This window comes from Thermothielavioides terrestris, chromosome 1 (assembly GCF_000226115.1).
Source record: "Thermothielavioides terrestris NRRL 8126 chromosome 1, complete sequence".
In the NCBI taxonomy this organism is placed as follows: Eukaryota; Fungi; Ascomycota; class Sordariomycetes; order Sordariales; family Chaetomiaceae; genus Thermothielavioides; species Thermothielavioides terrestris.
This window is the reverse complement of record NC_016457.1, coordinates 5,307,781-5,330,927: the sequence shown is the minus strand read 5'-3', so window position 1 is coordinate 5,330,927 and position 23,147 is coordinate 5,307,781. Positions and strand designations below refer to the sequence as shown.

Genomic DNA, 23,147 nt, shown 5'->3' with positions numbered 1-23,147 from the left:
GCCCTGAAGGGTTAGGGTCAGACTTTCAAGCGCATTACACCATTTCCATTGGCAGGCCCACGTGTGTCACAGCGCCGTGGTGTGAATGGACGCCAGCAACTCTGCATGGACAACTGTAGCCGAGGGACCAATCACAGCGCACCGAGAAATTTCTCGGAGTGTCCCGTCCTTCCCAACAAAACAACTACCCCCATCGCATGACATCGCGCTCAGGTCTGTCCATTTACAACCATCTTCCACCACAACAACCACATCTATTCCTCTCAGCGCATCGATCCCCCGCGCCACCGCCAACATGTCTGTCCCGGCTTTCTCGGATATCGCCAAGGCGGCGAATGACGTACGTGCAATTGGAGCTCCCTGAAGCTTGCGCTCGGCCGAGAAGCGGCATTTCTCCCGAGCTCCCTCCCCGACGGGCTGCGCGACCATCAACAGTTCACTGACTCTGCGCTTTCCAGCTCCTCAACAAGGACTTCTACCACCTCTCCGCCGGCACCCTCGAGGTCAAGAGCAACACCCCGAACAACGTTGCCTTCAAGGTCACTGGCAAGAGCGGCCACGACAGCGTTACCAGCGGCACGGTACGTCGTGCGCACCTTGGCTCGACGCGCTAATAACAGCTGCGATCGCGATGCTAACCTGCCGTCTTGGACCAGATCGAGGGGAAATACACTGACAAGCCCAATGGTAAATCGATCGATTCTGCATATCTAGACATGGTCTGGGCGCTGGCGCGGTCTCGACGCAGCTGGAGGCCGCGGCCGGCTATGCGCTGGTGGCGTGCCGAGCTTGGCCCGATCCGTGGACCGCTGCTCCTTGACGCACCTGTCTAGTGGATGGTGGCGGCTCGTGCAGGCGGACCGACGAACGTGCTAATGCTGTGGCATCGCGCAGGCTTGACCCTCACGCAGACGTGGAACACGGCCAACATGCTCGAGACCAAGATCGAGTTTGCGGACAACCTGGCCAAGGGCCTCAAGGCCGAGGGTATCTTCAGCTTCCTCCCGGCCACCCAGGCCCGCGGCGCCAAGTTCAACCTGCACTTCAAGCAGAGCAACTTCCACGGCCGCGCCTTCTTCGACCTGCTCAAGGGCCCCACCGCCAGCATCGACGCCATTGTCGGCCACGAGGGCTTCCTCGCCGGCGCCTCGGCCGGCTACGACGTCCAGAAGGCCAAGGTCACTGGCTACAGCGCCGCCATCGGCTACCAGGCCCCGACCTACAGCGCCGCCATCACGGCGACCGACAACCTGAGCGTCTTCTCCGCCAGCTACTACCACAAGGTCAACAGCCAGGTCGAGGCCGGCTCCAAGGCCACCTGGAACTCCAAGAGCGGCAACACGGTCGGCCTCGAGGTCGCCGCCAAGTACCGCCTGGACCCCGTCTCCTTCGTCAAGGTGTGTTTCTTCTTTTTGCAGCACGTCCAGCCAGAGCTGGTGGCCATGCATTTTGCGTGCGGGAGCCCGGATCGGATTGCTGACTGAAGGGTGAACAGGCCAAGATCAACGACCGCGGTGTCGCTGCCGTCGCCTACAACGTCCTCCTCCGCGAGGGAGTCACCCTCGGCGTCGGCGCTTCGTTCGACACCCAGAAGCTCGACCAGGCCACCCACAAGGTGAGATCTATTCCCTCTGAGATCCCCAAGTAATTAATGCTAACGGCAGCAAACCAGGTCGGCACCAGCTTCACCTTCGAGTCGTAAGACGCTGGCGCCCAGTAATGGGGTGTCGGGGTTCGGGCGACGGAGTGGAGCTCGTGATGCAGGGTCGGCGACCGCATGGACACGGGACAAGCGCTCGGTAGCAGAAGACATGCTGCACTGTACAGTAGACTCCCCCAAGGCAGCTGTAAATGCTAATTGCTCGCGATTGTGTCTGTATAACCGACGTGACCATCCATTGACCCCACACCGAGCCGGCTGTTGCGCCCGAAAAAAAAGATGGTACCAAACTATTGTGTTGTCTGTGATCTGACGTTCTTTGCCTTCTGACGCTCTTTCTCCCTCTCCCTCTCCCTCTCCCTTTCCCTCTCCCTCTCCACAGCCCGAGCATGCCCCCCGCCACCAGGACCTACCACCCTGGCACCCCAAAACCCCGACGCCAGAAACGGCACGATGACGACGACCGCCAGGATGGCGGCCACCGCGAAGAAGCTCATGTTGGTCGCCGACTCCGGCTGGTCCAGGTCCACGCCCATCTGCTGCGCCCGCCGCTGCGCCCGCCGCTCGTCCCCGCGCCGCTGCGCCCGCTCGTGCGCCTCCCGGTCGAAGTGCGGCACCTCCCCCTGGTGCCCGAACGGGTCCTGCCCGGGGCCCATCCCGCCCGCGCCGCCGCTGAAGCCGCTGGCCCCTCCGGGCGGTGGTGGTGGTGGCGGCGGGTGTGAGCGTGGGGGTGGTGGTGGGGGTGGGGGGTGTGCGCCGCCGCCGCTGGCGAACCCGGCGGCGGAGAACCCGGTGCTCTCCTCGTGCGCCTGCCGGCGCTTCGCGCCGTGCGCGCCCCACCCGCCCGAGCGGAAGAAGCTGGGCGGCGGGCCCTGGTAGGTGCCGCGGCGCCGGCTCAGGTCGGACGCGGGACGGCCGCCGGCGGGGCCGCTCGTGCTGTGGTAGGAGGACCCGTTTGGGCGCTGGTGGTGCTGGTACCGCGGGCTCGGGTTCAGGCGCGGCAGCACCTCGCGGTCGTAGCGGGCGCGGCGGTCGGCGTGCGAGAGCGTCGCGTAGGCTTCGCTGATGCGCATGAAGCGGGACGGCGCGTGCGGGTCGGTCGGGTTGTGGTCGGGGTGGTGGCGCTTGGAGAGGAGGTAGAAGGATCTTTTTGTTGTTGGGTTCGTTGGGTTTAGTTGCGGGAGGGGAGGGGAGGAGCCGGGAGGCGGGGAGGCGCGGGGGCAGTACTTACTTCTTAATCTCTGCCACGGTGGCATCAGGGCGGACGTTGAGGGTCTCGTAGTGGTTGACGGGGTTGTCTGCGGTGCTGCCGATAAGGCGGCAGCGCGGCGAGGCGTGGAAGGGCGGGCGGCGCCATGATGTGGTGCGCAGCGGCAATGCGAGCTGGGCCGTCACGGCCGCGCCGGTCAGACTGTCGCGGGGTGGCATGCCGCATCCCGATGGCCCGGTTACATGGTTTGAAGACGGCGTGATGGCAATTGCATGGGAGGAGGTTGCAGCTGAGCAGTCCGCCTCTTGTTTCGAGCTGTGTCGCTGGATCGGAGCGCCCGCTCCACTTGGGTTTGGCAAGTGACGAAATCAATGAAGCGAAGATGAGGCAGTGTGGCTGAACTGTGCTTGTGCCAAGACCACTTGAAAAGTGTGTGCAGCAGGGCTCCTTGGACAGTGGCCCCGCGTTGCTGCAGGCTTGGATCTCAAAAAAATGGGGCCGTTTTGGCGGGGCGGTCTCTCCCAAGGTGCCGTGAGCAGAGCCGTCATCCTCAACTGTCCAAATTCTCTTCCTTTTTTGAAAGATCGAGTAGACGCCAGCGCCGTTCGAAAGATGTCGGCCCAAGCTCCAACAGAAGAACTTGGCCAGCTGAGCGGTATGTGCTATCCGTCCGAAACTGTACACAGTTCGCTCACAGTGCAAAGTCGAGGATGCTAGCAGCAAACCCAAGCCCGATGCATCGGCCGCCAGCAACGGCAACCTAAACCACGACAGTGACGATTCCGAGGACGAGGCCGACGAAGCTGCCGCGCCAGCTGCGGGCACCGGCGCCGCCAAGAAAAAGAAGAAGAGAAAGCCCAAGAAGAAGAAGAAGAGCCCGACGCAGCAGTCGGACCCCCCGCGAGTGCTGATCTCGCGGCTGTTCCCGGACGGGAAGTATCCAAAGGGCGAGGAGGTGGAATACGTGAACGAGAACCGGTACCGGACCACCAACGAGGAGAAGCGCCACTTGGACAACCTGAACAGCGACTTCCTCAACGACTACCGCCATGCGGCTGAGGCGCACCGGCAGGCCCGCCAGTGGGCGCAGAAGAACATCAAGCCCGGCCAGACGCTGACCGAGATTGCCAACGGCATTGAGGACGCCGTTCGCGCGCTCACCGGGCATCAGGGCCTCGAGGAGGGCGACGCGCTGATCGCCGGCATGGGCTTCCCCACGGGGCTGAGCATCAACCACTGCGCGGCGCACTACACGCCCAACGCGGGCAACAAGATGGTGCTGCAGCAGGACGACGTGATGAAGGTGGACATCGGCGTGCACGTCAACGGCAAGATCGTCGACAGCGCCTTCACGCTGGCCTTCAACCCGCGGTACGACCCGCTGCTCGAGGCCGTCCGGGCCGCCACCAACGAGGGCATCAAGCAGGCCGGCATCGACGCGCGCGTCGGCGAGATCGGCGGGGCCATCCAGGAGGTCATGGAAAGCTACGAAGTCGAGATCGACGGCACAGTCTACCCGGTCAAGTCGATCAGGAACCTGAACGGGCACACCATCCTCCCGTACAACATCCACGGCACCAAGAGCGTGCCGATCGTGAAGAGCAACGACAACACCAAGATGGAGGAGGGCGACGTCTTCGCCATCGAGACGTTCGGAAGCACGGGCAACGGCGTGGTGTACGAGGACGGCGAGGTGTCGCACTACGCCAAGCGCAGCGACGCGCCCAAGGTCGACCTCCGGCTGTCGTCGGCCAAGTCGCTGCTGAACGTCATCACCAAGAACTTTGGCACCCTACCGTGGTGCCGGCGCTATCTTGACCGCCTGGGACAGGAAAAGTACCTGCTTGGCGTAAGTGGCACTCAGTAGCAGCAGGACAAGGGAACTTGCGTGCTGATGTCGCTGCAGCTCAACAACCTCGTCGCAAACGGCATTGTCGAGTCTTACCCGCCGCTGGTGGACAAGAAGGGCTCGTACACGGCACAGTTTGAGCATGTGAGTGTCGACCCAGCTTTTGAGAAGAACTCGTCCAGTTCTTAGCTAACCCCCTGGAGACCATCCTCATTCGGCCTACCGTAAAGGAGGTCATCAGCCGCGGGGATGACTACTAGTTGCAACTGCCAGAATGAGACTCGGGTTGCACTGAAGCGTCTACGGACGGCAGAAGGGAGCCGTTGATGGATAGAGATACTCCGTATACGCCGGCTATTTTATTACGATATGGCTCCAGCTCTGCTCTATCTCGTGCCTTGCACATGCCTCTGTATTGTGTACCATAGTACGCCGTACTCCGTAGAGCAGCTCAATCGAGAGTTTGAGTTGTCAAAGAACCCCTCCTGTTGGAACGGATGCAGCGGTTGTTTGACCGAGAGCCGAGACCAAGCCGAGCACAGCGCATTCAGACCCATCTGCAAACGGGATGAGCCGTCATTGATCTCGCGAAATCCGTAGAATAATCGACTCATCCACTCCTCAACGGATGCATCTCGTTGATCTCTGCGCTGCTGCATGAGTGGTGGACCGGCTTCGCCGATTGCGCACGGTTCCACGCGACGATGCAAATGAAGTCGATGGCAACGGCGAGGGGCGACCTCCGCGTTCCGTTTCACCAACGGAGTGGAATTGGCCCGCCCTCTGGTTGGTCGGTTGTGTTCCAGACCCACCTGGCTCTTCCGAAGATTTTTCATCGTTGCCCCACGCTAGTGCTGTTTTTAGCAAGGTAAGCGAGCAGCGGTGTTCCCGGCCCTGCCACAACCCGTCCCGATAAGATTTCGCGCCTCCGATCGCCAAAGAGCCGGGCTTCATAAAAAAAAAAAAGACTCAGCCCGAGCACCCCCCTCTGCGGGCTGTTGGAAGCATCCGCTCTTGCGCTGTGTCGCAACAACTTGCACATTCGCTTTCATCGCCCAGGAGACAGCTTGAGATTCATATACCATATCGACAACGCGAAAGCCGATTGTCGAGCTACGAATTTTTTTTTTTTTTTTTTGCAGCTCTTTTGGGCTTGCAGCCGACAAAGGCTGAATTGCCGGTCTCTCCGCGTCTCTCTTTCGCGCGAAGTACGCGGCCGCAACCGGAGATTCGGTCGAGCGCCCCGAGTTTCATCATCTCAACCTCGACCAGGCGTAAAGGAAAACAAGAGACATTCAGCGGAAATGAAGGTCTTCTCCAACACCGAGACCTTCAACTACTCGTGGGACGAGGTGTCGACGGCGAACTGGCGGAAGTACTGCCCATGGAACCAGAAGTCGACACACGTCGTCGCCGTCGACACGCTCAGCCGGACGGTCGACCCGGAGACGGGCATCCTGCGCACGGAGCGGCTCATCACCTGCCGGCAGAGCGCGCCAGAATGGCTCAAGAGCCTGATGGGCGGCTGCATCGACGAGTCGCAGGTGTTTGAGACGTCGTACGTCGACCCGCGCAACAAGACGGTCACGATGGTGTCGACCAACCTCACGTGGAGCAACCTGATCAACGTGCAGGAGACGGTCGTGTACCGGCCGCTCAACGAGCACCAGACGCGCTTCGAGCAGGCCGCCCAGATCACGGCGCTCTGCGGCGGCTGGCAGCGCCTCAAGAACAGCATCGAGGACACCCTCGTCAAGCGCTTCCGCGAGAACGCCGCCAAGGGCAAGGAAGGCTTCGAGGCCGTGCTCGCCATGAGCCGCCGCGTGTTCGCTGAGGAGCGCGAGCGCGAGCGCGCCATGCTGCTGCAGTCGCAGGCCGCCAACATCCGGCAGGCTGCCACCGCTTAGGGGGAGGGGGAGGGCAGCGGCGCGCCTGCGACCGCGCCTCACCGTTCCCACAACGGCGAGGGCGGTCGCACGGGCACCAAAGACACCGAAGGGAACACGGCATCTTAGCGCCGCTAATTTGGAGGAACAAGGGGAGGAAAAGAGCACATAAAGGCAATGACGACGTGCGCACCCCGAGGCAGCATCAAAGCACGGGGTCGCCTACAACGACGGACAACGAAACGCACGCATAACAGCAAAGCAACGCAACAGTGTTTTTGCATCTCTCGGGCGGGGCCGGCATGCATCCGCCGGTCCTGTTCCGGACCGGTTAGGGAAAAGAGGCTTCATCAAAACGACGCATTAGACGTGGCGCCGGAGTCAGCGGGGGCGGGGTCTTTGCTTTGGGAGCATGGCGTCACGGTTGATTTCAAGTCCTTCGCTGTCTGTACTTGTACTAGAGGGTTGGGTTTTCATTTTGCGCGGAGGCCGGGATATACCCCGTGTGTTGAGCGTCGAGTGGGGAGGGGAAGCCGAGCTGTATCTGGGCTGTCTTGAGCATCGACTCCGCTCCTCTTGCGCTTTCACGCAACGATAGATTTGATCGGGGCTTGCTGTTTGTGGCTGGCAAGGGGGGGGAGTTTTGCGTGTTTTGGGCGCGCAGCTCCGACCTGGCCGGCAGGTTCCCGGGGACATCGATAGAGGATAGATGTATAATGTGAAGAGCACACTCTGCACTGCACGCACGCACCCGCTCTCGCGACTAAATTATCTGATGTTGGGTGTGAAGCCTATCGTGAAGTCAGGATCAAGCCATCCAACTCACCCCAACACTAGTCCAGTTACCTAACTTGTGACCACACCATCGCCGCCGCCGCCGCCGCCGCCGCCGCCGCTACCACTCCCGTTTTCCCCTCTCTCTACAGAACAACTCTCCTCCCCCTTCTCCTCCAACCTAGCCAGGCACCGCCCGAGATAATACCGCAGCAGCCGCCTCGTCTCGTCGTCCACCATCACCCCCACCCCCTGGGAACTACTACTCCCGCGTTCTTCCTTGCCGCCACCGCAGCCGCCGCCGCGGCGACTTCCACCCTTGCCATCATCCGCATCCGCATCCTCATCCTCATCCGCGCCCGCGTCGGGGCCCACATCGGCGTCTGCACCCGCATCAGGGCCCGCACCGGGGTCTACATCCGGGCCCGCATCTCCATCCTCGCCGAGCACGCGCCGCAGGAATGCCGCGGCATCGGCGTAGCGCCGGAAGAAGTAGAGCTCCTCGGCCGCGTGGAGGAGCGCTTGTGCATCGGGCTTGGGCAGCGGCGCGGCGGTGGCGGCGGCGGCGGCGGTGGTGGCGGTGGTGGTAGCGGAAGCGGTTCTGGTGGATGTGGTTACTTGGGATGGTGAGGCTGAGCAGAGAGAGGGGAGGGTGATGGTTTCGTGGATCTGGGTTGTTTGTAAGCGATCGATCATTCTTGTCTCATTAGAAGCGAGCTTTTTCAAGGGAACGGTGTTTTCGTGTGAGTGATGGGTTTGGACACCGCGGTGAGAAAAGTTGGGTGGCGCCAGAGCGGCAAGGAGGAGAAGAAGAAGAGGCGCTCGAAAGGGAACGGGTTTATCCAAGGGAGTTTAAGGGGGCCAGGAGGTGAGTGAGGAGAGAGGAAGGGTGAAAAGGGCAGGAGGCGGAAGGGGAGGAAAAGTGATGGAAAGGAAAGGGTTAACAGAGAGCCATACATTGCCGTTCTCGACCTTGGGGCGATAGCTCTGCTTCAGCGCCTGGAAGGCCGCTTCCGAGAGGGCAGTGCGGTCCGCCCGGGTAGGTTGGCATTCGCCGGTGATTTGGGAGCTGCTGTTATTGTTGTTGTTATTGGCGGTTTTGCCGTTAACAGCAGGAGCGGCGGCCTCTTCAGGCTCCGAGTCCGAGAGGTTTAGGGAGAGGAGGAGCAGGTTGGGATCTGTTGCTTCCGGGTCCATGGTTTCTCGTGAAGGATGTCGATTGTGTGCTTGGAAAGGGACGAGTGGCGTTGTCAGGCAGGTGAGAAAGGCTGCCTGGATGAGCTGGTGTCCCCTTTCCCCCCCCCCCCCCCCCATGCAAGTCGGGAAATTGACTAACCAGATTTCCGGATTCTAGTTATAGGCTTTCTCTGACTGAGATTTAGATTTACAGAGGAGGAAGTGTTTGTTCGTAGTCGAGGCTCACGGTGGAGAGAAGTCTAAGTTGAGCAAATCAGAAGGTTGAGTGAGTCGGTGCCGTGGTGTGGGGCGCGGAGCCCAAAACCGGGGCCGAGCCGAGCCGTGACACCGCCGCCTCCGGTCTTCGCCCGGTTGAGCACAAAACTCGGGTGGCTAGATTCCCGATCTTAGCCATTAGAACACATCACATCCCAGACTCATTCCGCTCTCCTCCCCATGGACGAGGTGCTGGACCGGCTGGTCGACACAGCCTGGGAGAAGTTCACCGTCCAGACTCCCAGAGACAGGCGCTTCTGTAAGTCCAAATCTCATATCCAATCTCATATCCAAACCTTTTCCAGCAGCGTGCTGACTCACCGGCCGCCAAGTAATTGGCATCGGCGGCATTCCCGGCTCTGGTACGCCCATCTCTCCAGGTTCCGCCGCTGTACTACCGTTCTCACCGCTCTCACTCACGCTCGCCTCGCCCAGGCAAGACGACGTTGTCCAAGCGGCTGACGGCCGCCCTCAACGCCCGCCATGCCGCCCAGTTCCCAGGCAGCCCGCCCGTGGCGATCTTCGTCCCCATGGACGGCTTCCACTACACGCGCGCGCAGCTGGACGCCATGCCGGACCCGGCCACGGCCCACGCGCGCCGCGGCGCCGAGTTCACCTTCGACGGCGAGCGCTTCCACCAGCTGGTGCGCCGCCTGCACGCGCCGCTGACCGCCGCCACCCCGACCATCTACGCGCCCTCGTTCGACCACGCGGCCAAGGACCCCAAGGAGGACGACATCGCGGTCGAGCCCACCCACCGCATCGTCGTGCTGGAAGGCAACTGTGCGTCTCTCCCCGTTTTCCCTTTCAACCCCCCACTCCCCTCTCCTCCCCCACGACACCCCAACCAAACATTTAATCCGTAATGGGCACACACTAACCCCACCCTTCCCCCCCCTCCCCGACGTTGCTCTGAACAGACCTCCTCCTCTCCAAACCGCCCTGGTCCAGCACCTACCCGCTCTTCTCACACACCATCTTCGTGAGCGCGCCGCCCGAGCTCGCGCGGGCACGCCTCGCAGCGCGGCACCTGGCGGCGGGGCTGGCCGCGACGCCGGAGGAGGCGGACCGGCGCGCGGTGGAGAACGACCTGCCGAACGGGGCCGAGATCCTGCGGCTGCGGGTCGCGGCCGTGGACGAGGTCGTCGAGAGCCGCGAGGATGGCGGGTGGGTTTGCGGGTGAATGAAGAGAGACGAAATTTAAATTTGCTGCGCATGTTTCGCGGGGTTTAGGTGTAAATATGTTGGGTGTTAGGGGCTCGGTCTTGCCATCAGCGGAGCTAGGTCAGTAGAAGCGGGAAGTGGCGTGAAATGCGGCAACGTCTTCACTGAGCCTTGGGCGCGGGAAATAAAGCGGTGATTAATCTTCTGTTTGAGACGAGAGGTAGTCATGCTCACCTTTGGTGTTCAACAACAAAGACCAGAAGCAGTCAGTTGCTTCGTCATGCCGGTGTGTGAGATGGATCCATCACCAACAAGTCATCATCTCTCTGCCAGGCCATCCCGTCCAGATCACGTCCTGGGTCCCAATATTACTCGTACATGTTCAATTTCACTATCCGTACATGACAACTAGTCTATCCCATCAATGTTTGCGGAGACGCCACGCCCCTTGGCCTCCTACGGCCAGCAAGCCCGACGCCAAACTCAGCAGTCGCGCTACGTAACCCGAGGCCAGCACCTACAGCGCCGTCTTCGAAACCGTCAACGCCGACCTCAACCCCGCAAACCTATATCAACAAATCAAAGAAAGAAGAAAAACTCATAAAAAGCGGGAGGTGAAGTGCCACCCCAAGGCAAGAGGCTGATGATGCCTCCCTGCATGGCTCATCTCAAATCGATGGTACCTGAACGACGAGGTACGCGAAATCGGTCGAAAATAACTCGCCGAGATTCCCACAAGCCTCTTGTATTTCGCAGAAGCAAATTCTTTTGCTCCAAATGGTCGGGAAGAATCTCCATTGCTGTAGTGAACCGATGAACTTGGTAGCTGATGCTGCCGACTTAGCAGCCGCTTTGGCCAGCCCCGGGCAGATAGAAATTAAAGTTTCCAGAGCTGGACGGAGCGTCTCCGGAGCAGTGGCGGGATGCAGCGAGTCCACGGACCTTGGGCTGAGTTGCAGGACCTGCCGACGCCTGGGTCGGCGTTGTCGGCGATGGCTGCACTCGCGAGCCTTCGGGGTGTTGACTGGTGGCCGGACTCGGTGAAAGTGCTGGTCCGGACGGCTCTGTCAGTCTCGGCTGAGCCGCGGTCGGGGCCCCGATGGTAAGGCGAGACATGCCCACCCTCAGAGTCTCAATGTTATCGTTCCTTGGGGCGGTGGCACTCATGGGTCCAGACATCTGACTGTCCCCGTTGCTGACAACGCGGGATTGAGAAGAACTTGCCGGAATATTGTCCTCGGTGGACATCGGAAAATAGAAGTCAAGAAGATCCTCGGCGCCAACGGTCACCCTGGTCTGAGGATCAAGCTGGGCGAGGTCCTCCAAATGACTCCGCTTAGACCAGGCCTTCTCGTACGCCGGGCCTGTGAAGAAGTTTGCGTGCTTGATCTCCTCAGTGCCAGTGGCCCAGCGTGAGCTCTTCAGTCCCAAATCGCGGGTAGCAGCCCCGTTTGCCATACCGGAGACGGTGCTTTCGCCGGTCTGAGCTCCAGTCTTGGACTCTTTCTCCGGAATCGGCTGGGATGCGCTGGCTTCTCCGAGGACCCATTGCATAGCATCCGCCGACTTTGAAACCTGGGATTGATTGAAGTGCGGAGTATTCGGAGCCGAGGCCTTGGCCTGGCCGTTGTTTTTCTGTGGCTTTGGTAAGTCCGGGATATCAGCCAGACCCCCCGGAGGTTCGAGCGCGGCATGCCGCATTGACTGCAGCTCCTCAACCGTGTACCGGAAACGGCGAGTCTTGGAACGGTGGTCGCGGATGACGGAGGCAAGGAGGCTGTTGGTCAGCTCCTCCAGATCCTGTATCTTTTCGGCGCTGAGTCCCTGCGCTCTAGCCTCCTGCAATAGGTGCTTCAGGACTCCTGACCGGACGCCCTCGGCCGTCTGGTCCAATGCCTCGGCCCTGAAATCACCGCTGCTGCAGATGAAGTAAGTGAAAAGGCTGCGAACTGTGATCAAGATCTCTTCACGGGTCACCTCGAACGGCGGCGCGTTGCTCACTGCGCCGTTGCTGGGATCGACCGGTTCGAGTGAGGACAACAAATCGGTCGACTCCGACTGGGGTCTGCTGGGGGCGGTGCTGATATCTCCTGCCTCCCCGATGTTGATCAGATCGCCTTGGTCAGGCTCGCCTGTCCACTCAGAAGAACTGTTCTCTGCAAGCGAGCCATTCGCTGTTTGGCTGTCGTTGGCGGTTGGGGAGGGAACCTGCGCCGCAACACGTCCCGAGGTGGTAGTAGGGCTCGTTCCTGCCTCTCTGGATGGGACCACACTCTGTGCCTTCTGTGAATCGCTCGGTGTAAACCGATTGCCGTTCGTACCAATGGAGGAATCCATAACAGATGCTCCAGAGGTCGTGTGGTTGCTCGCAGCAGCCGAAGGAGGAGCTTGAGCAGGAACCGATGTGGCAGTTGAAGACTCAACTTGATCCGCGAACTCCCCAGCCTTGAGAGATCGCACCGTAGTCATAAAGTCCCTCAGGCTGTCGAAGTTTCCAAAGAAGAGCTCGTAACCTTGGATCGAGCCCGTGCCATCCACAAAAGTAATCCCTAGAAGATTGTCGGCGCCAGTGGAATAGTCATACCACGCAGAAATGGGCCACTCGCAGAACTTGCGGTTGAACAGGACGACCGTGAAAAGTCCCAGCTCCGGCCGCCGGGCTGCCGACAACAAGACAATCGAGGACATCGCGGGGTAGATATCCCTGCTCTGAAACAAGGCCGATGTCTTGAAGACAACATTCTGGACCTCGAAGGGCAGTGGGGCGTTGGGGTCGGCAATCATCTGGGGCATTGGCACACCCCAATAAGGAGCAGGCGGCGGACGTGGGCTTCGCGCCGGCCTCGCCGCTCTGGTGCGCTGCCGGTGTTTCCATTTGGAGATAGTCGAGGGCATCGAATCCCGGCTATCAGGTGCCCCAGCGTGGCCCCAAGCCTTGTTGCGGCTAGAGTTGTTCATTGTCTGTTCCTCCAAGCGGACCCTCTTGCTGGTCGGCTGTTGTTCAGCTGACTGGCGGGTATTGGACCTTGACAGACCGACAATTAGCTTTATCCTAGAGGAACGGGGCCGGGTTTTTTTTCAGGCAAACAAACCTCTTATTGCGGTGGTCGAGAATCTTCATCGTCTGGACAATGACCTTGTCGTAGATTCTGCCGCCGCCGAGGTCGTCTAAGTCCTTGACACCTCGAGCCTCCTCGTCTTCGAAGGCTCCAGACTCGATAGCATCTAGGGCGCGCGTCAGCAGATTGGATCCCCATACGGGCTTAGATATTCACGTACCTTTCCACACCTGGTCGATGCTCCAACCAGCTCCACCAGCAACGCCACGGGGCTGGCCTTGCCCTCGGGAAACGGGACCGTGATTGCGATGAGCATGGCCGCGCTCGCGAGGTTCGTCCTCCAGAGGTAGATTCTCAACACGCGCAATGCCCAAGTCATCCTAGAGAGCGTCAGCAATTTATCGTTGCCTCTAGCATGAACCTCAACCTCGGCGAGGGAAAAGAAGGGGGCAAACAAAAGAAGAAGAAGGGGGAAAAAAGAACTGCGGTGTAAAAGACCTACACGTACCATCATTGCCAGCTGCACTTTCTCTTCGTCGATGTCTTCAGTCGACTTGGCTGGCAGGCCGTTCTTCGACGGCTGGTTCGCAGGACCGGCCATGATGAGAGCGTCGAAATGGGGTTGATAACGGTCTCTCAGAACGACGAAACGTGATGGCTTGGTGGAAGCCGGCGTAAGAATCAGGGAAGAACCGGCGGGATTCTTGTTGGCGAAGCGATTTTTGTTGAACGCAGTGAGCGCCTCGAGGAGAGAAAATCAAAGATCTAAAGGAAGTTAGGATAGAGGAATCTGTCAGGGTTTGACGCAGGGAAAGGAAGGGAACATCTGCGACGACGCGGATCTAGATTGGGGAATGAACCTGAGCTGGAAGAGGAGCGGAAGGGAGGAAGACATCAAGGGTTCGCCCGACTGTCCATTCCCGCACTGGAAATCGATTGGCAGCTCAACAGCGGATGCTTCAGAAGTGAAGGAAAGGATTGCTGGGGAAGGAACGATGGTAGGATCAAGTGGGAGACGCGACAATGGGGCGGAGAGCTAGGCATCTGCGACGCGACAATCGCACTTGCCGGTTTGCGCGGGAGGAAGAACTTACTGAAACTGCCCGAGATACCGGAAGCTCCGCGGGAATCTGGAGCAGTGGTGAGGAGCAGATAGAGGAATCGTTATAAAGACGGTCCAAATCTGAAAAGAAACGGGGTTAGCTAGCTGATTCTTGAGACATAATGTCAGTCGAGGAGTTGAGAGCAGCGAAAGTGCTCGAGCTCGGAGAGGGTGGCCGGGCAACAACCGAGGTACTCACTCGGGTGGCGCGTTAGAGGCGACGCGTCAGAGGCGACGCGTCAGAGGCGAGTTGCTCAACCGACACCAGCAACTGCGGTTGCGCAGGATGAAGTCGAGTCGCTTCAGCCTGCTTCCCAGCTTGCCGAGTGCCAGTTACGAGAAGGGAGATTGTATGCTAAGCAGTAGGAGTAGGAACGTTGGAAACGGCCTCAATGGCGGTTTGGTAGACGAGGTTGAGAAACTATTGCTCCTGCCCTGCCGAGAGCGAGTGTTGGAGGAAGCAAAAGATAGCCTGGAGAGGAGAGCGAGCAGGGATTTTACACCTTCCTGGTCGACAACAGCAGAACATGTGTTTGACCCGTCAGTCCGGCGCACTAGTGCGCAGAACCCCAAGTTCCGGGTCATAGGGCATTCCGGAAAGTAGAAGGCACTATCATAGAGTATTCCGGAAAAGAGAAGGCACAATCATAGAGCATTCCGGAAAGGCACAATTGTCATGACATGCACAGAAGCCGGCCCAAGGTCAGCCGCAAGCATTCCGGCGCGGACTGCGGCACAGCAAGAGGGGTCCAGTGCAACAATCCAAGCTTGGTGAAGAACACCCGGATCGACAGGGTCCAATGTTCGTCAACTCAGACACTCACTAGCTGCACAGTAGGTGCTGGCTCTGTTAAGTGCTAGATGTCTTTGATTTTTCAATTTCAACTGCATGCGCAGAGCTGGAATCGAAGAGTGTACGTGAGCCGTGGCTGGCGGTTCTGGGGATTCAAGTTACAGTTGTGTAGATGTCCAACTTTCCGTGGAAGACAGCTATGTCCATCTCTCATCAAGTCCATCTCTCATCAAGCTCACAATGAGCGGATTCTGCAGATGATCTGTGTGTAAATCAAGAAAATCCCCCCACCCTTCCTCCTTTCTCCTTTTCGCTGCGAGGCTGCTTGTTTACTTGACCCTGCGTCCCTTCAGGGGTTATTTTGAAATGGTCCGTGCGCACCAGTTACTTTTGCATGAGTCAAGCCGACCAACATAAATCAAAGACTTGGACTTTATTTCTCCAAAACTGGGTTCGAATTTCATCCAGGCGCTGGTGTTCATACACTCCAACTCCCAAAGCAAGACAAAGTCAGCCGAACACACAACAAAGGACCGGCTCGACCGCATGGAAGAAGTGTACAAAGTGTCGAGGGGTAACGGGCCTGGCATGGACAAGCTTCTGCGTGACTTTCTCAGGTTTGGGCTTTCAAATCCACTGATAATGGCCTTGGATGGAACCTGCGTCCCCCAGATTGCCAATGCCTAGCTAGTAGTATACACCTGCTTTCCCCCTTCGTCCTCCGCACAACCGCTTCAACTCCGCGCGTCCTTGGGAGTCTCCTCCAGCCCCTCCTTTCCCTGACGGCCGATGCCGCTCATATCAACCTCGTTGGTGTCCCGGGTGGCAGGCTCGCGGAGGCCCGATGTGACGCCGGCGCCGGTCGACACGTCCCCGGCCGAGACGCCGCCGCTGGAGGCCGTCGTGGTGCGCGCATCGGCCGACTGCCAGTCGGAAGCCTGGGGCGGCTGTTCTGGGAGAGGCAGGTTGGACTTGGCCTGCTCGATCTTGTCGGCCTTGGACTGAGACATGTCTGCGCATAGCAGAGTGGTGTAAGCCAATTGGTTCAGTACGCGGGGAAGGGAGCTGGGAACTTACTGAGCGTAATGTGACTTTGGTGGATGATTCTTGACTTCTCGTGTTTTGCATCAATCGTTGATTCTCTTTGAGCAACCCAGTTTTACGATTTCTGCAACTGGAAACCCTTAAGTAGGTTAAGTAGAACTCGCGGAGAGAGTTGAGCAGTGTCAACACAGGGGCATCAACGATGATGTCATTAACGTCATTCATGAAGAGGTCCACTCTTGGCAGAAGTGCACCCTTGCAAGCATTGATCAGGGGAAGGCAACGGCGGGTTGGCCTGCTGAGCAAGTGGCATGGATATCCGTATTCCGTAGTCCGTTCCAGATTTGGAGAGTTGGTCTAAACCGTTTGTCCAACCTTCTGCAGCCCAAATATGTAATTCCTCAAGCACATAAAAGCATCCGGCTTTAGAAGTAAAGTCAGAGACGGGGGCAAGATTGGCCGCCGTTTTAACCTTGATAAGGGTGAAAAAGAGAAGTCAAGACGAAAATACGAGATGTAGGATGCTCGCAATATTCCGTATGTACACTGACTTGAGAAACAAAAAGCATCCTGGAAGGTCTTGAGAATTGGAGGGGCTGGAAAGAATTGACTTTCATGGCTTTGCGCCTGAGATCGACCCTGGCCCTCGTTATCAGAACTTGCAACTGATCCCTGTGACATGCAAGGTTTGCTGTGTACGGAATCCTGCATACATTACACTACAGTACACTAACATTTTGTCCAATGGGCTGGCGAGCCCTGGCCAGGGGTTCTCGCCGCAGCCGCAGGCCAGGGTCTCTTTTTTTGGTCAAGCTGTCCTCAAGCGATTCATTGGTGATGCCATCAGCTGCATGGTGTTGGTTGCCGGTGCTCTGGTGACACTTCACTGCTGCTCTGCCTTCAACTCCCATCAATTCCCCGCGTCTTGCCGCGCGGGCTGGATATTAGCAATGCGCAAGCAGTAGGTAGTAGATTGGATTGGGTCTTTGGCAGTTACGCTCCTTCTTCCCCGGACCGAGAGGCCCCCGTCCTGCAACTCCCGCCCCGCGAGGGCTCCCACGCCCCAATTTGCCGAATCGTTGTCCCACGTCCGACTCCACGAGCGAGGGCTTTCGGCCACAACCGAAGAGTCGAAGACGCAGACCCAGCGTGACCTCGGCACGGTCACGCGACCACCGCCGCCATGATGAACGGCTACAACGAGAAGCGCGAGCTGGACGAAGATGCCTTCGGCCCAAAAGGCAACATCGTCAGCGCCTTTGACGCATTCCGTACGGCACACCCCGCCCCGCCCTCTCCTCTGCTCCCGCGCCCAGGAAGCTACCTGAATGCCCGAACAAGTCAGCGAGACTAACCCTCTTCCCTCCCGGGGGCCTCAGCAAAATCCAAGCCGCAGTACGTGACGCGCACGTCGGGCGGCGGCAAGTGGACCGTCGCCATGGGGCTCGTCTCGCTCGTGCTCTTCTGGAGCGAGCTGGGCCGCTGGTGGCGCGGCACCGAGGAGCACACCTTCGCCGTCGAGAAGGGCGTCTCGCACGTGCTCAACATCAACCTGGACGTCGTGGTCCGCATGCGCTGCGCCGACCTGCACGTCAACGTGCAGGACGCCGCCGGCGACCGCATCCTGGCCGCCGACCGGCTGTCGCGCGACCCCACCGCCTGGGCCCACTGGGTCGACGGCAAGGGCATGCACAAGCTCGGCCGCGACGCCCAGGGCCGCGTCATCACCGGCGAGGGCTACACGGCCGAGCACGACGAGGGGTTCGGCGAGGAGCATGTGCACGACATCGTCGCCCTGGGCAGGAGGAGGGCCAAGTGGAGCAGGACGCCGCGCCTGTGGGGGGCCGAGCCTGACAGCTGTCGCATCTACGGCAGTCTGGAGCTGAACAAGGTGCAGGGCGACTTCCACATCACCGCGCGGGGCCACGGGTACATGGCGTTTGGGGACCACCTCGACCACAATGGTACGTTTTGTCCCTTTTTTGCCGCTCCCCCCTTCTTAACAAACCACACTGGACTAACCCAAACGTAACCCTATGTATACAGCCTTCAACTTCTCACACATCATCTCGGAGCTCTCGTTCGGGCCGTTCCTCCCCTCGCTCGCCAACCCGCTGGACCGCACCGTCAACATCGCGACCGCGCACTTCCACAAGTTCCAGTACTTCCTGTCGGTGGTGCCGACGACGTACAGCGTGGGGCGGCCGGGGGCGCTGGGGGCGCGCTCCATCTTCACGAACCAGTACGCGGTGACGGAGCAGAGCCAGGAGGTGCCCGACACGACGATCCCGGGCATCTTCGTCAAGTACGACATCGAGCCGATCCTGCTCAACATCGTCGAGACCCGCGACGGCTTCTTCGTCTTCCTGCTCCGCGTCATCAACGTCGTCAGCGGCGTGCTGGTCGCCGGCCACTGGGGCTACCGGCTGAGCGACTGGGTCGCCGAGGTGCTCGGCCGCCGGAGGAGGGAGCAGAGCGTCGGTGTGCTGGGCGTCAAGGGGCAGTATGATGACTGACTAGACGGGCGGGGTCCTGGCAGGTGTGTATATACCTATGGAAAACTGGTCGGTGACATTGGTTCACTGCTTTCCATTTGCTACCTTTCTTTTGGGTACGGGACATGGCATGTTTTTATGGTCGGCGCAATCAAGAACTTGGCATCATCATTGCAGCTCACGATGGCGGGCATGTAATGGCTACCCCGCCCAACGATATGTAGCTCCACCCCAAGCAGTGGAAAATACCCAAGCTGCTCCTTGTCGTACTCCAGTCCCTCGCAGACCAAGATCGATCAATCAATACCGCTCCATCAGCCACTGCCTGCGCTCCTCATCGCCCATCTCGCTCAGGAACTTCAGCTCAAACTCCTTGAGCGCCACGTACCGGTCCACCAGCTCGGCGCCCATGAGCTCGACGAGCTCGGCGTCCTCCCGGAGCGCCGCCAGCGCCTCCTCCACGCTGCCGGGCAGCATCTGCGTGACGCCCAGCTCCTTGCGGTCGTTGGCCGTCAGCCGGGCCGGGTCGATCTCGCAGTCGCCCCAGATGAGCGGCTCCTTGTCGGCGGCGCCCTTGGCGCCGGCGAACAGCACGGCCGCGACGGCCAGGTACGGGTTGGCGAGCCCGTCGAGGCACTTGAGCTCCCAGTGCGAGCCGTCGACGCGGCGCAGCGCCGTCTCGCGGTTCTGCGTGCCCCACGTCACCCACCGGCCGCCGGACCACGTGCTGTCGGACGAGCGCTCGTAGCTGGCCGGGTTGGCGTAGGTGAAGGCCAGGATCGCGCGCAGGTGCTTCAGCACGCCGGCGTAGAACGGCTGGTATACCTCGGGCTTGTTGCCGTCGCTGGGGCTGCCTGTGGGGGTGATCAGTGAGAGGTGCATGTGCGATGCGGTGCCACACGCGTGCGCGAAGGGCTTAGGGTGGAGGGTCATTTTGAAGCCGGCGGCAGTTGCGAGGGCCGCCATGACGTCGCGGGTGTGCAGGAGCGTGTCGACCGCCTCGACCGGCGGGTACGGCGGGAGGATGAGTTCGAATTGGCCGGTGGCGCTCTCTGCGTGGAGCTGTTCCACGTAGATGCCCATGTCTTCGAGCGTCGAGACCATGTCGCGCAGCAGAGCCGAGATCTTGGGGTCGGCAAAGTACCGGCTGACAGACCAGGCGTGGCCGTCGGTCGTGAGGGTCGAGTAGCGCGTGGTGTTGCCGGTCTTGGGCTCGACGCGCTCGACGAGGAGGAACTCGATCTCGAAGCCGATGAGGAACGAGAGGTCGTTCTCGGCACCGAACTCGACGGCTCGCTGCAGGACGGCGCGCGGGCAGAAGGGAACGGGAGCGCCCGACTGCTCGCGGAACTCGGCGGCCATGCTGATGTGACCGTCGATGGGCCCCTTCTTGAGGGAGGAGAAGTCCGGGTGGAGGCGGTATTCGCCCGTAGCAGCCACACCTGGCAGCAGCCAGTCGTTTTGGATCACGCCAAATACGGCTTTAGTGATGCCGATGTCCGTTGGCTTGCCCTCATTGAGGAGGGACCTGAACTTCCGGAAGGGAATCATGCGCATCCGCTGCGATGCGGTATAGTCGTTCCAGCAGATTCTGACAAAATCCGGAGTCGGTTGGTTCTTGAGGAAGGCGCGGAGAAGTTCGACGTGGCTGAGGGATGAGCCATGAGCCAGGCGGGTCTCCTCCTCGAGCTCGGCGAATTCGAGTTCGAGATGGTACAACTTGTTGGCGTTCCTGAAGAGAACGTCTCGGACAAGATCGACGGCAGCCCGCCAGCCAATGTGGCCTTTGCGGACATAATCGCACAGCACCTGCGTACGGGGCAGGGGGGCGTCAGCCACTCGTGAAGCTTCCGATGGGTGAAAAACAGAGGAGTTTTACCGTTTCGAACGCCTCCCGCATCTGCATGACAGCGAGTAGATATGTCTCGGGAAACCAATGGCCATCGGTGCTCCAGAGGATCTTGGACCACGGACACAGCTCCAAGATCTCGCGCAGAATGCGCTCCTGGCCGTCCTGGCTCACGCAGGGAAACACCTCACCGATGTCAGCGTAGACATTTTCATACACCGATGCCAAGTACCCGGTCTCGCGCGTGAAGGGGTACCCGGCGTGGAGAAGCACGATGGGGACGGTCGGGTACGCCCTGATGAAGTCCTGCAGGTGGGAGGGCGACGACTTCGGCACCACAAGGTCATTGTCCCCAAGACCCGTGTGGAACTGGATCGGCTTCCGCTGCCGGGAGGGGTTGTCGCGGATCAGCTGGGCGGTACGATGCACAACCCAGTCGTTCAGGCTCTTCGTCTGCAGCTTTTGGAAATCCAGACGCGCGTAGTTGGCAATGATGTCCTTGAAATCGGCGCGCGCGGCCGTCTCGTGGACGTTGCTGAGCTGGTTTGGGACGTCCAGCCCGGTCCGGTAGCAGACGACCGATTTGAAGCCAACGACATCGGGGTCGTCGAGCGAGGTCGTGATGCACTTATCAAACTCCTCGGTCCATTGGTCAAAAGCCTCGTCAAAGACGTAGCCGGTCTGGGGGAACTCGCGGTAGGCGTTGCCGAGGCGGCGGATGATGTCAGCGGCCACCTTCTCGATGCGTACGATGCGCTTGCACCTGCTGCGCGTGTAGTCGTCGTGCCACGAGTAGGCGTTGGCGTCGTCCTGGCCGTCGAGGCCGTCGTCGACCAGGATAGTCTCGATGCCGGCGAGGCAATAGGCGGTCCAGTCCTCGGGGCACTCCAGACGTTTCTCCTCGATGGCGGCCACGACCGACTCCCAGGTGAAGCCGCAACCCAGGGCGGAGGCGAGCTGGCGCACGGCGCGGAGATGGGGCAGCGACGAGGTGGCCGAATGAAGGGCGTCGCCGTGGGCTTCGCTGGTGAGAGCCAGCAGCGGGTGTTTGCTCAGCGCCTCGGCCTTGAGAATCGGATGGGCATGGTGGTCGATGACGGGCGTGCTGCGGACGGCGCGCGCAACGGCGTCGACTTGGGACGGCGTGGCCCTGTTGCGCATGCCAACCCACGAGGCCATGCTTCTCGAGTTCTCCAAGGTCGGTCGGTCGGTGGGCGGTCGTTGTGGATGGGCAGGAGCGAAAAGAGTCGAGCTAATGAGCGGCTGTTGAGTCGCCGCCAGCAAAGGTGCCAAGCCCCGATGATGCGAGTGACCATCATCTTCCGGCAGGATTACTGCATGCAGCTAGGAAGGTGCTGACATCCGATTGCTTGATAGTGTGATTACCTGCCGTTGTAACACAACAGGGCCACATTGTGCACTGTGGTGATGCCCCCCGCCGACTGTCAGTCGAACACTGATCGATTTAGCAGTCTTGTGGGCTGCCGACAATCCATGAGCGCAATACGCACCACGGGGTTGCCATTGGCCCGGCTTGGGATGATTCTCTCGAGAGCATGCAATGGTGGTTTTTGGAAGGAGGCCAGGGTTAGTGCAGCATGTCACGCCAATGGTTTAGCTTCCGGTTGTGCGGGCCTGGGGAGGAAGCTTGGCAGGAGATCTGCTCTTCTGGCGACAGGAGGCCCACTGCTAAGGCGGCGGGCGTCGGTCAGCGTGGGGGGACTAATTTGGGACGGTAGATACCTACTGGAATACTCTAGACCTCGACGCTGGTGAATCCAGTACGGAATAATCGAACTACCTGAATTACTGAGTCGTAGTGATCTCCAGTTAGTTGGTTTGTTCTCCCTTTGATCGTAGCGTTTCAACATAGCGGTCCTCGCGCGGTGAGCTATACTAACAGGCAGCCCTCGCATTGACAGAAACGAATAACCCCCCAGCAGCGGAGATTGAAGTTCCATATTGGTTGCAACGCGGCAACTCATGGCATCACCAGACCTGCAGCCGCCCATGGACGTTGCACCAATGTTAACTCTGGGCTGCGTAACAAAGAAGGATGATTGAGATCGGGCTCGTCAATCTACTCCGTACTGTACATGCAGTCCGACTGGTCAATCTGACCCAGAGGATCCGTCCAGAGTCAGTGTACTGTCCACTCCACAGCGCGTGGAACTTGTTCCCGCGCACAGGCGGCTGTGCTTCCAGGCCACTGCCGACGCGGCGTAGCTAAGTTGGCAACGCGCAACTTCCGGGGTCAAAACCGATGACCAGGAAACGAAAGGCGATCTCCCGGCGTAGTGAATCCGTATAACAGCGTCATGACACGAACTACACTACAATATTGTAATGAAGAACAGGGGCCGGAAATAAAATACGTAGTGTACACGAATAGTTAATTCGCCCTAACCAGAGCAGGAGCCTTACGTACCGTATGCCGGCCCCGCCGATCAGCCAGAGGCAACGCGCTCCGCCGATCTGAGACGGCCATCCGAAAATCAAGCGACACGATTCACGGGTCTCCTGCCTGAGACGACGGGATGACCCACATCCCTGTCGGGACCCTTTCCCTGTTAAGCGCCCGACTGAACTGACCCCAAATCCCTTATTTCTTGGCATGTTGCCTCCACGGAGACGCTAGTTTGATGAAAGGCCAGGAGTGACCTGCCCCCGAGACACAGCCGCTCTGCCCCGTTTCCGAGATTTGACTCCCTCTCCTTGCCATCCAGCCAAGTCATTGTCCAACGCGCCAAACCCACAACCAACGACCAACCCCTCGCCGATGGTCACAACTCGATTGACGACTTGTTGAG

The 23,147-nt window shown here is 59.8% G+C and overlaps 10 protein-coding genes across 10 annotated transcripts; 5 read left to right on the top strand and 5 right to left on the bottom strand.

The window, feature by feature from the left end:
- The first annotated feature begins 212 nt into the window (after window positions 1-212).
- Window positions 213-2,321, top strand: THITE_2108942 (uncharacterized protein). Its single transcript, XM_003649828.1, has 6 exons — window positions 213-340; window positions 459-581; window positions 657-687; window positions 895-1,397; window positions 1,496-1,615; window positions 1,673-2,321. The coding sequence occupies exons 1-6, from the start codon at window positions 296-298 to the stop codon at window positions 1,700-1,702; spliced, it is 852 nt and encodes a 283-aa protein (XP_003649876.1). The 5' UTR covers window positions 213-295; the 3' UTR covers window positions 1,703-2,321.
- A 58-nt stretch (window positions 2,322-2,379) lies between these two features.
- Window positions 2,380-2,889, bottom strand: THITE_2011436 (uncharacterized protein; the record flags this gene model as incomplete). The annotated part of the gene is made up of 1 exon (XM_003649827.1): window positions 2,380-2,889. A coding segment is annotated over one exon (510 nt), but the record flags the coding sequence as incomplete, so codon positions are not given.
- A 250-nt stretch (window positions 2,890-3,139) lies between these two features.
- THITE_2108936 (uncharacterized protein) lies at window positions 3,140-5,042 on the top strand. The gene is made up of 4 exons (XM_003649826.1): window positions 3,140-3,525; window positions 3,575-4,719; window positions 4,777-4,863; window positions 4,923-5,042. Exons 1-4 carry the CDS (start codon window positions 3,363-3,365, stop codon window positions 4,977-4,979), a joined length of 1,452 nt encoding a protein of 483 aa, XP_003649874.1. The 5' UTR covers window positions 3,140-3,362; the 3' UTR covers window positions 4,980-5,042.
- A 632-nt stretch (window positions 5,043-5,674) lies between these two features.
- THITE_2108933 (uncharacterized protein) lies at window positions 5,675-6,822 on the top strand. Its single transcript, XM_003649825.1, has one exon. The coding sequence runs from the start codon at window positions 6,024-6,026 to the stop codon at window positions 6,624-6,626; it is 603 nt and encodes a 200-aa protein (XP_003649873.1). The 5' UTR covers window positions 5,675-6,023; the 3' UTR covers window positions 6,627-6,822.
- A 505-nt stretch (window positions 6,823-7,327) lies between these two features.
- Window positions 7,328-8,681, bottom strand: THITE_2108930 (uncharacterized protein). The gene is made up of 2 exons (XM_003649824.1): window positions 8,337-8,681; window positions 7,328-8,048 (listed from the first exon to the last, which is right to left on the bottom strand). The coding sequence occupies exons 1-2, from the start codon at window positions 8,574-8,576 to the stop codon at window positions 7,452-7,454; spliced, it is 837 nt and encodes a 278-aa protein (XP_003649872.1). The 5' UTR covers window positions 8,577-8,681; the 3' UTR covers window positions 7,328-7,451.
- Window positions 8,682-8,873: 192 nt separating this feature from the next.
- THITE_2108929 (uncharacterized protein) lies at window positions 8,874-9,725 on the top strand. The gene is made up of 3 exons (XM_003649823.1): window positions 8,874-9,090; window positions 9,164-9,193; window positions 9,267-9,725. Exons 1-3 carry the CDS (start codon window positions 9,012-9,014, stop codon window positions 9,695-9,697), a joined length of 540 nt encoding a protein of 179 aa, XP_003649871.1. The 5' UTR covers window positions 8,874-9,011; the 3' UTR covers window positions 9,698-9,725.
- Window positions 9,726-10,835: 1,110 nt separating this feature from the next.
- Window positions 10,836-13,655, bottom strand: THITE_2126030 (uncharacterized protein; the record flags this gene model as incomplete). Its single annotated transcript, XM_003649822.1, has 4 exons — window positions 10,836-13,020; window positions 13,088-13,220; window positions 13,275-13,434; window positions 13,563-13,655. 4 exons carry the CDS (start codon window positions 13,653-13,655, stop codon window positions 10,836-10,838), a joined length of 2,571 nt encoding a protein of 856 aa, XP_003649870.1.
- Window positions 13,656-15,667: 2,012 nt separating this feature from the next.
- Window positions 15,668-16,339, bottom strand: THITE_2108927 (uncharacterized protein). Its single transcript, XM_003649821.1, has 2 exons — window positions 16,027-16,339; window positions 15,668-15,961 (listed from the first exon to the last, which is right to left on the bottom strand). Exon 2 carries the CDS (start codon window positions 15,957-15,959, stop codon window positions 15,684-15,686), a length of 276 nt encoding a protein of 91 aa, XP_003649869.1. The 5' UTR covers window positions 15,960-15,961; window positions 16,027-16,339; the 3' UTR covers window positions 15,668-15,683.
- Window positions 16,340-17,176: 837 nt separating this feature from the next.
- THITE_2126029 (uncharacterized protein) lies at window positions 17,177-18,509 on the top strand (the record flags this gene model as incomplete). The annotated part of the gene is made up of 3 exons (XM_003649820.1): window positions 17,177-17,264; window positions 17,373-17,957; window positions 18,040-18,509. The coding sequence occupies 3 exons, from the start codon at window positions 17,177-17,179 to the stop codon at window positions 18,507-18,509; spliced, it is 1,143 nt and encodes a 380-aa protein (XP_003649868.1).
- A 139-nt stretch (window positions 18,510-18,648) lies between these two features.
- On the bottom strand, window positions 18,649-21,650 carry THITE_2108922 (uncharacterized protein). Its single transcript, XM_003649819.1, has 2 exons — window positions 20,368-21,650; window positions 18,649-20,297 (listed from the first exon to the last, which is right to left on the bottom strand). The coding sequence occupies exons 1-2, from the start codon at window positions 21,514-21,516 to the stop codon at window positions 18,789-18,791; spliced, it is 2,658 nt and encodes an 885-aa protein (XP_003649867.1). The 5' UTR covers window positions 21,517-21,650; the 3' UTR covers window positions 18,649-18,788.
- Between the last annotated feature and the right edge of the window lie 1,497 nt (window positions 21,651-23,147).

What these genes read in the sequence shown, in the direction of transcription:
- THITE_2108942 (XM_003649828.1), top strand. Translation starts at nt 296, where the DNA reads ATGTCTGTCCCGGCTTTCTCGGATATCGCCAAGGCGGCGAATGAC. An exon ending in TCGCCAAGGCGGCGAATGAC is followed by an intron (nt 341 to 458) that starts GTACGTGCAATT and finishes TGCGCTTTCCAG; the next exon opens with CTCCTCAACAAGGACTTCTA. An exon ending in ATACACTGACAAGCCCAATG is followed by an intron (nt 688 to 894) that starts GTAAATCGATCG and finishes GGCATCGCGCAG; the next exon opens with GCTTGACCCTCACGCAGACG.
- THITE_2108936 (XM_003649826.1), top strand. Translation starts at nt 3,363, where the DNA reads ATGGGGCCGTTTTGGCGGGGCGGTCTCTCCCAAGGTGCCGTGAGCAGA. An exon ending in AGGAAAAGTACCTGCTTGGC is followed by an intron (nt 4,720 to 4,776) that starts GTAAGTGGCACT and finishes ATGTCGCTGCAG; the next exon opens with CTCAACAACCTCGTCGCAAA. An exon ending in ACACGGCACAGTTTGAGCAT is followed by an intron (nt 4,864 to 4,922) that starts GTGAGTGTCGAC and finishes AACCCCCTGGAG; the next exon opens with ACCATCCTCATTCGGCCTAC.
- THITE_2108933 (XM_003649825.1), top strand. Translation starts at nt 6,024, where the DNA reads ATGAAGGTCTTCTCCAACACCGAGACCTTCAACTACTCGTGGGACGAG.
- THITE_2108930 (XM_003649824.1), bottom strand. Translation starts at nt 8,576, where the DNA reads ATGGACCCGGAAGCAACAGATCCCAACCTGCTCCTCCTCTCCCTAAAC. An exon ending in CCAAGGTCGAGAACGGCAAT is followed by an intron (nt 8,049 to 8,336) that starts GTATGGCTCTCT and finishes CAAACAACCCAG; the next exon opens with ATCCACGAAACCATCACCCT.
- THITE_2108929 (XM_003649823.1), top strand. Translation starts at nt 9,012, where the DNA reads ATGGACGAGGTGCTGGACCGGCTGGTCGACACAGCCTGGGAGAAGTTC. An exon ending in TCCCAGAGACAGGCGCTTCT is followed by an intron (nt 9,091 to 9,163) that starts GTAAGTCCAAAT and finishes CCGGCCGCCAAG; the next exon opens with TAATTGGCATCGGCGGCATT. An exon ending in CGGCGGCATTCCCGGCTCTG is followed by an intron (nt 9,194 to 9,266) that starts GTACGCCCATCT and finishes CGCCTCGCCCAG; the next exon opens with GCAAGACGACGTTGTCCAAG.
- THITE_2108927 (XM_003649821.1), bottom strand. Translation starts at nt 15,959, where the DNA reads ATGTCTCAGTCCAAGGCCGACAAGATCGAGCAGGCCAAGTCCAACCTG.
- THITE_2108922 (XM_003649819.1), bottom strand. Translation starts at nt 21,516, where the DNA reads ATGGCCTCGTGGGTTGGCATGCGCAACAGGGCCACGCCGTCCCAAGTC. An exon ending in TGCGGGAGGCGTTCGAAACG is followed by an intron (nt 20,298 to 20,367) that starts GTAAAACTCCTC and finishes CCCCGTACGCAG; the next exon opens with GTGCTGTGCGATTATGTCCG.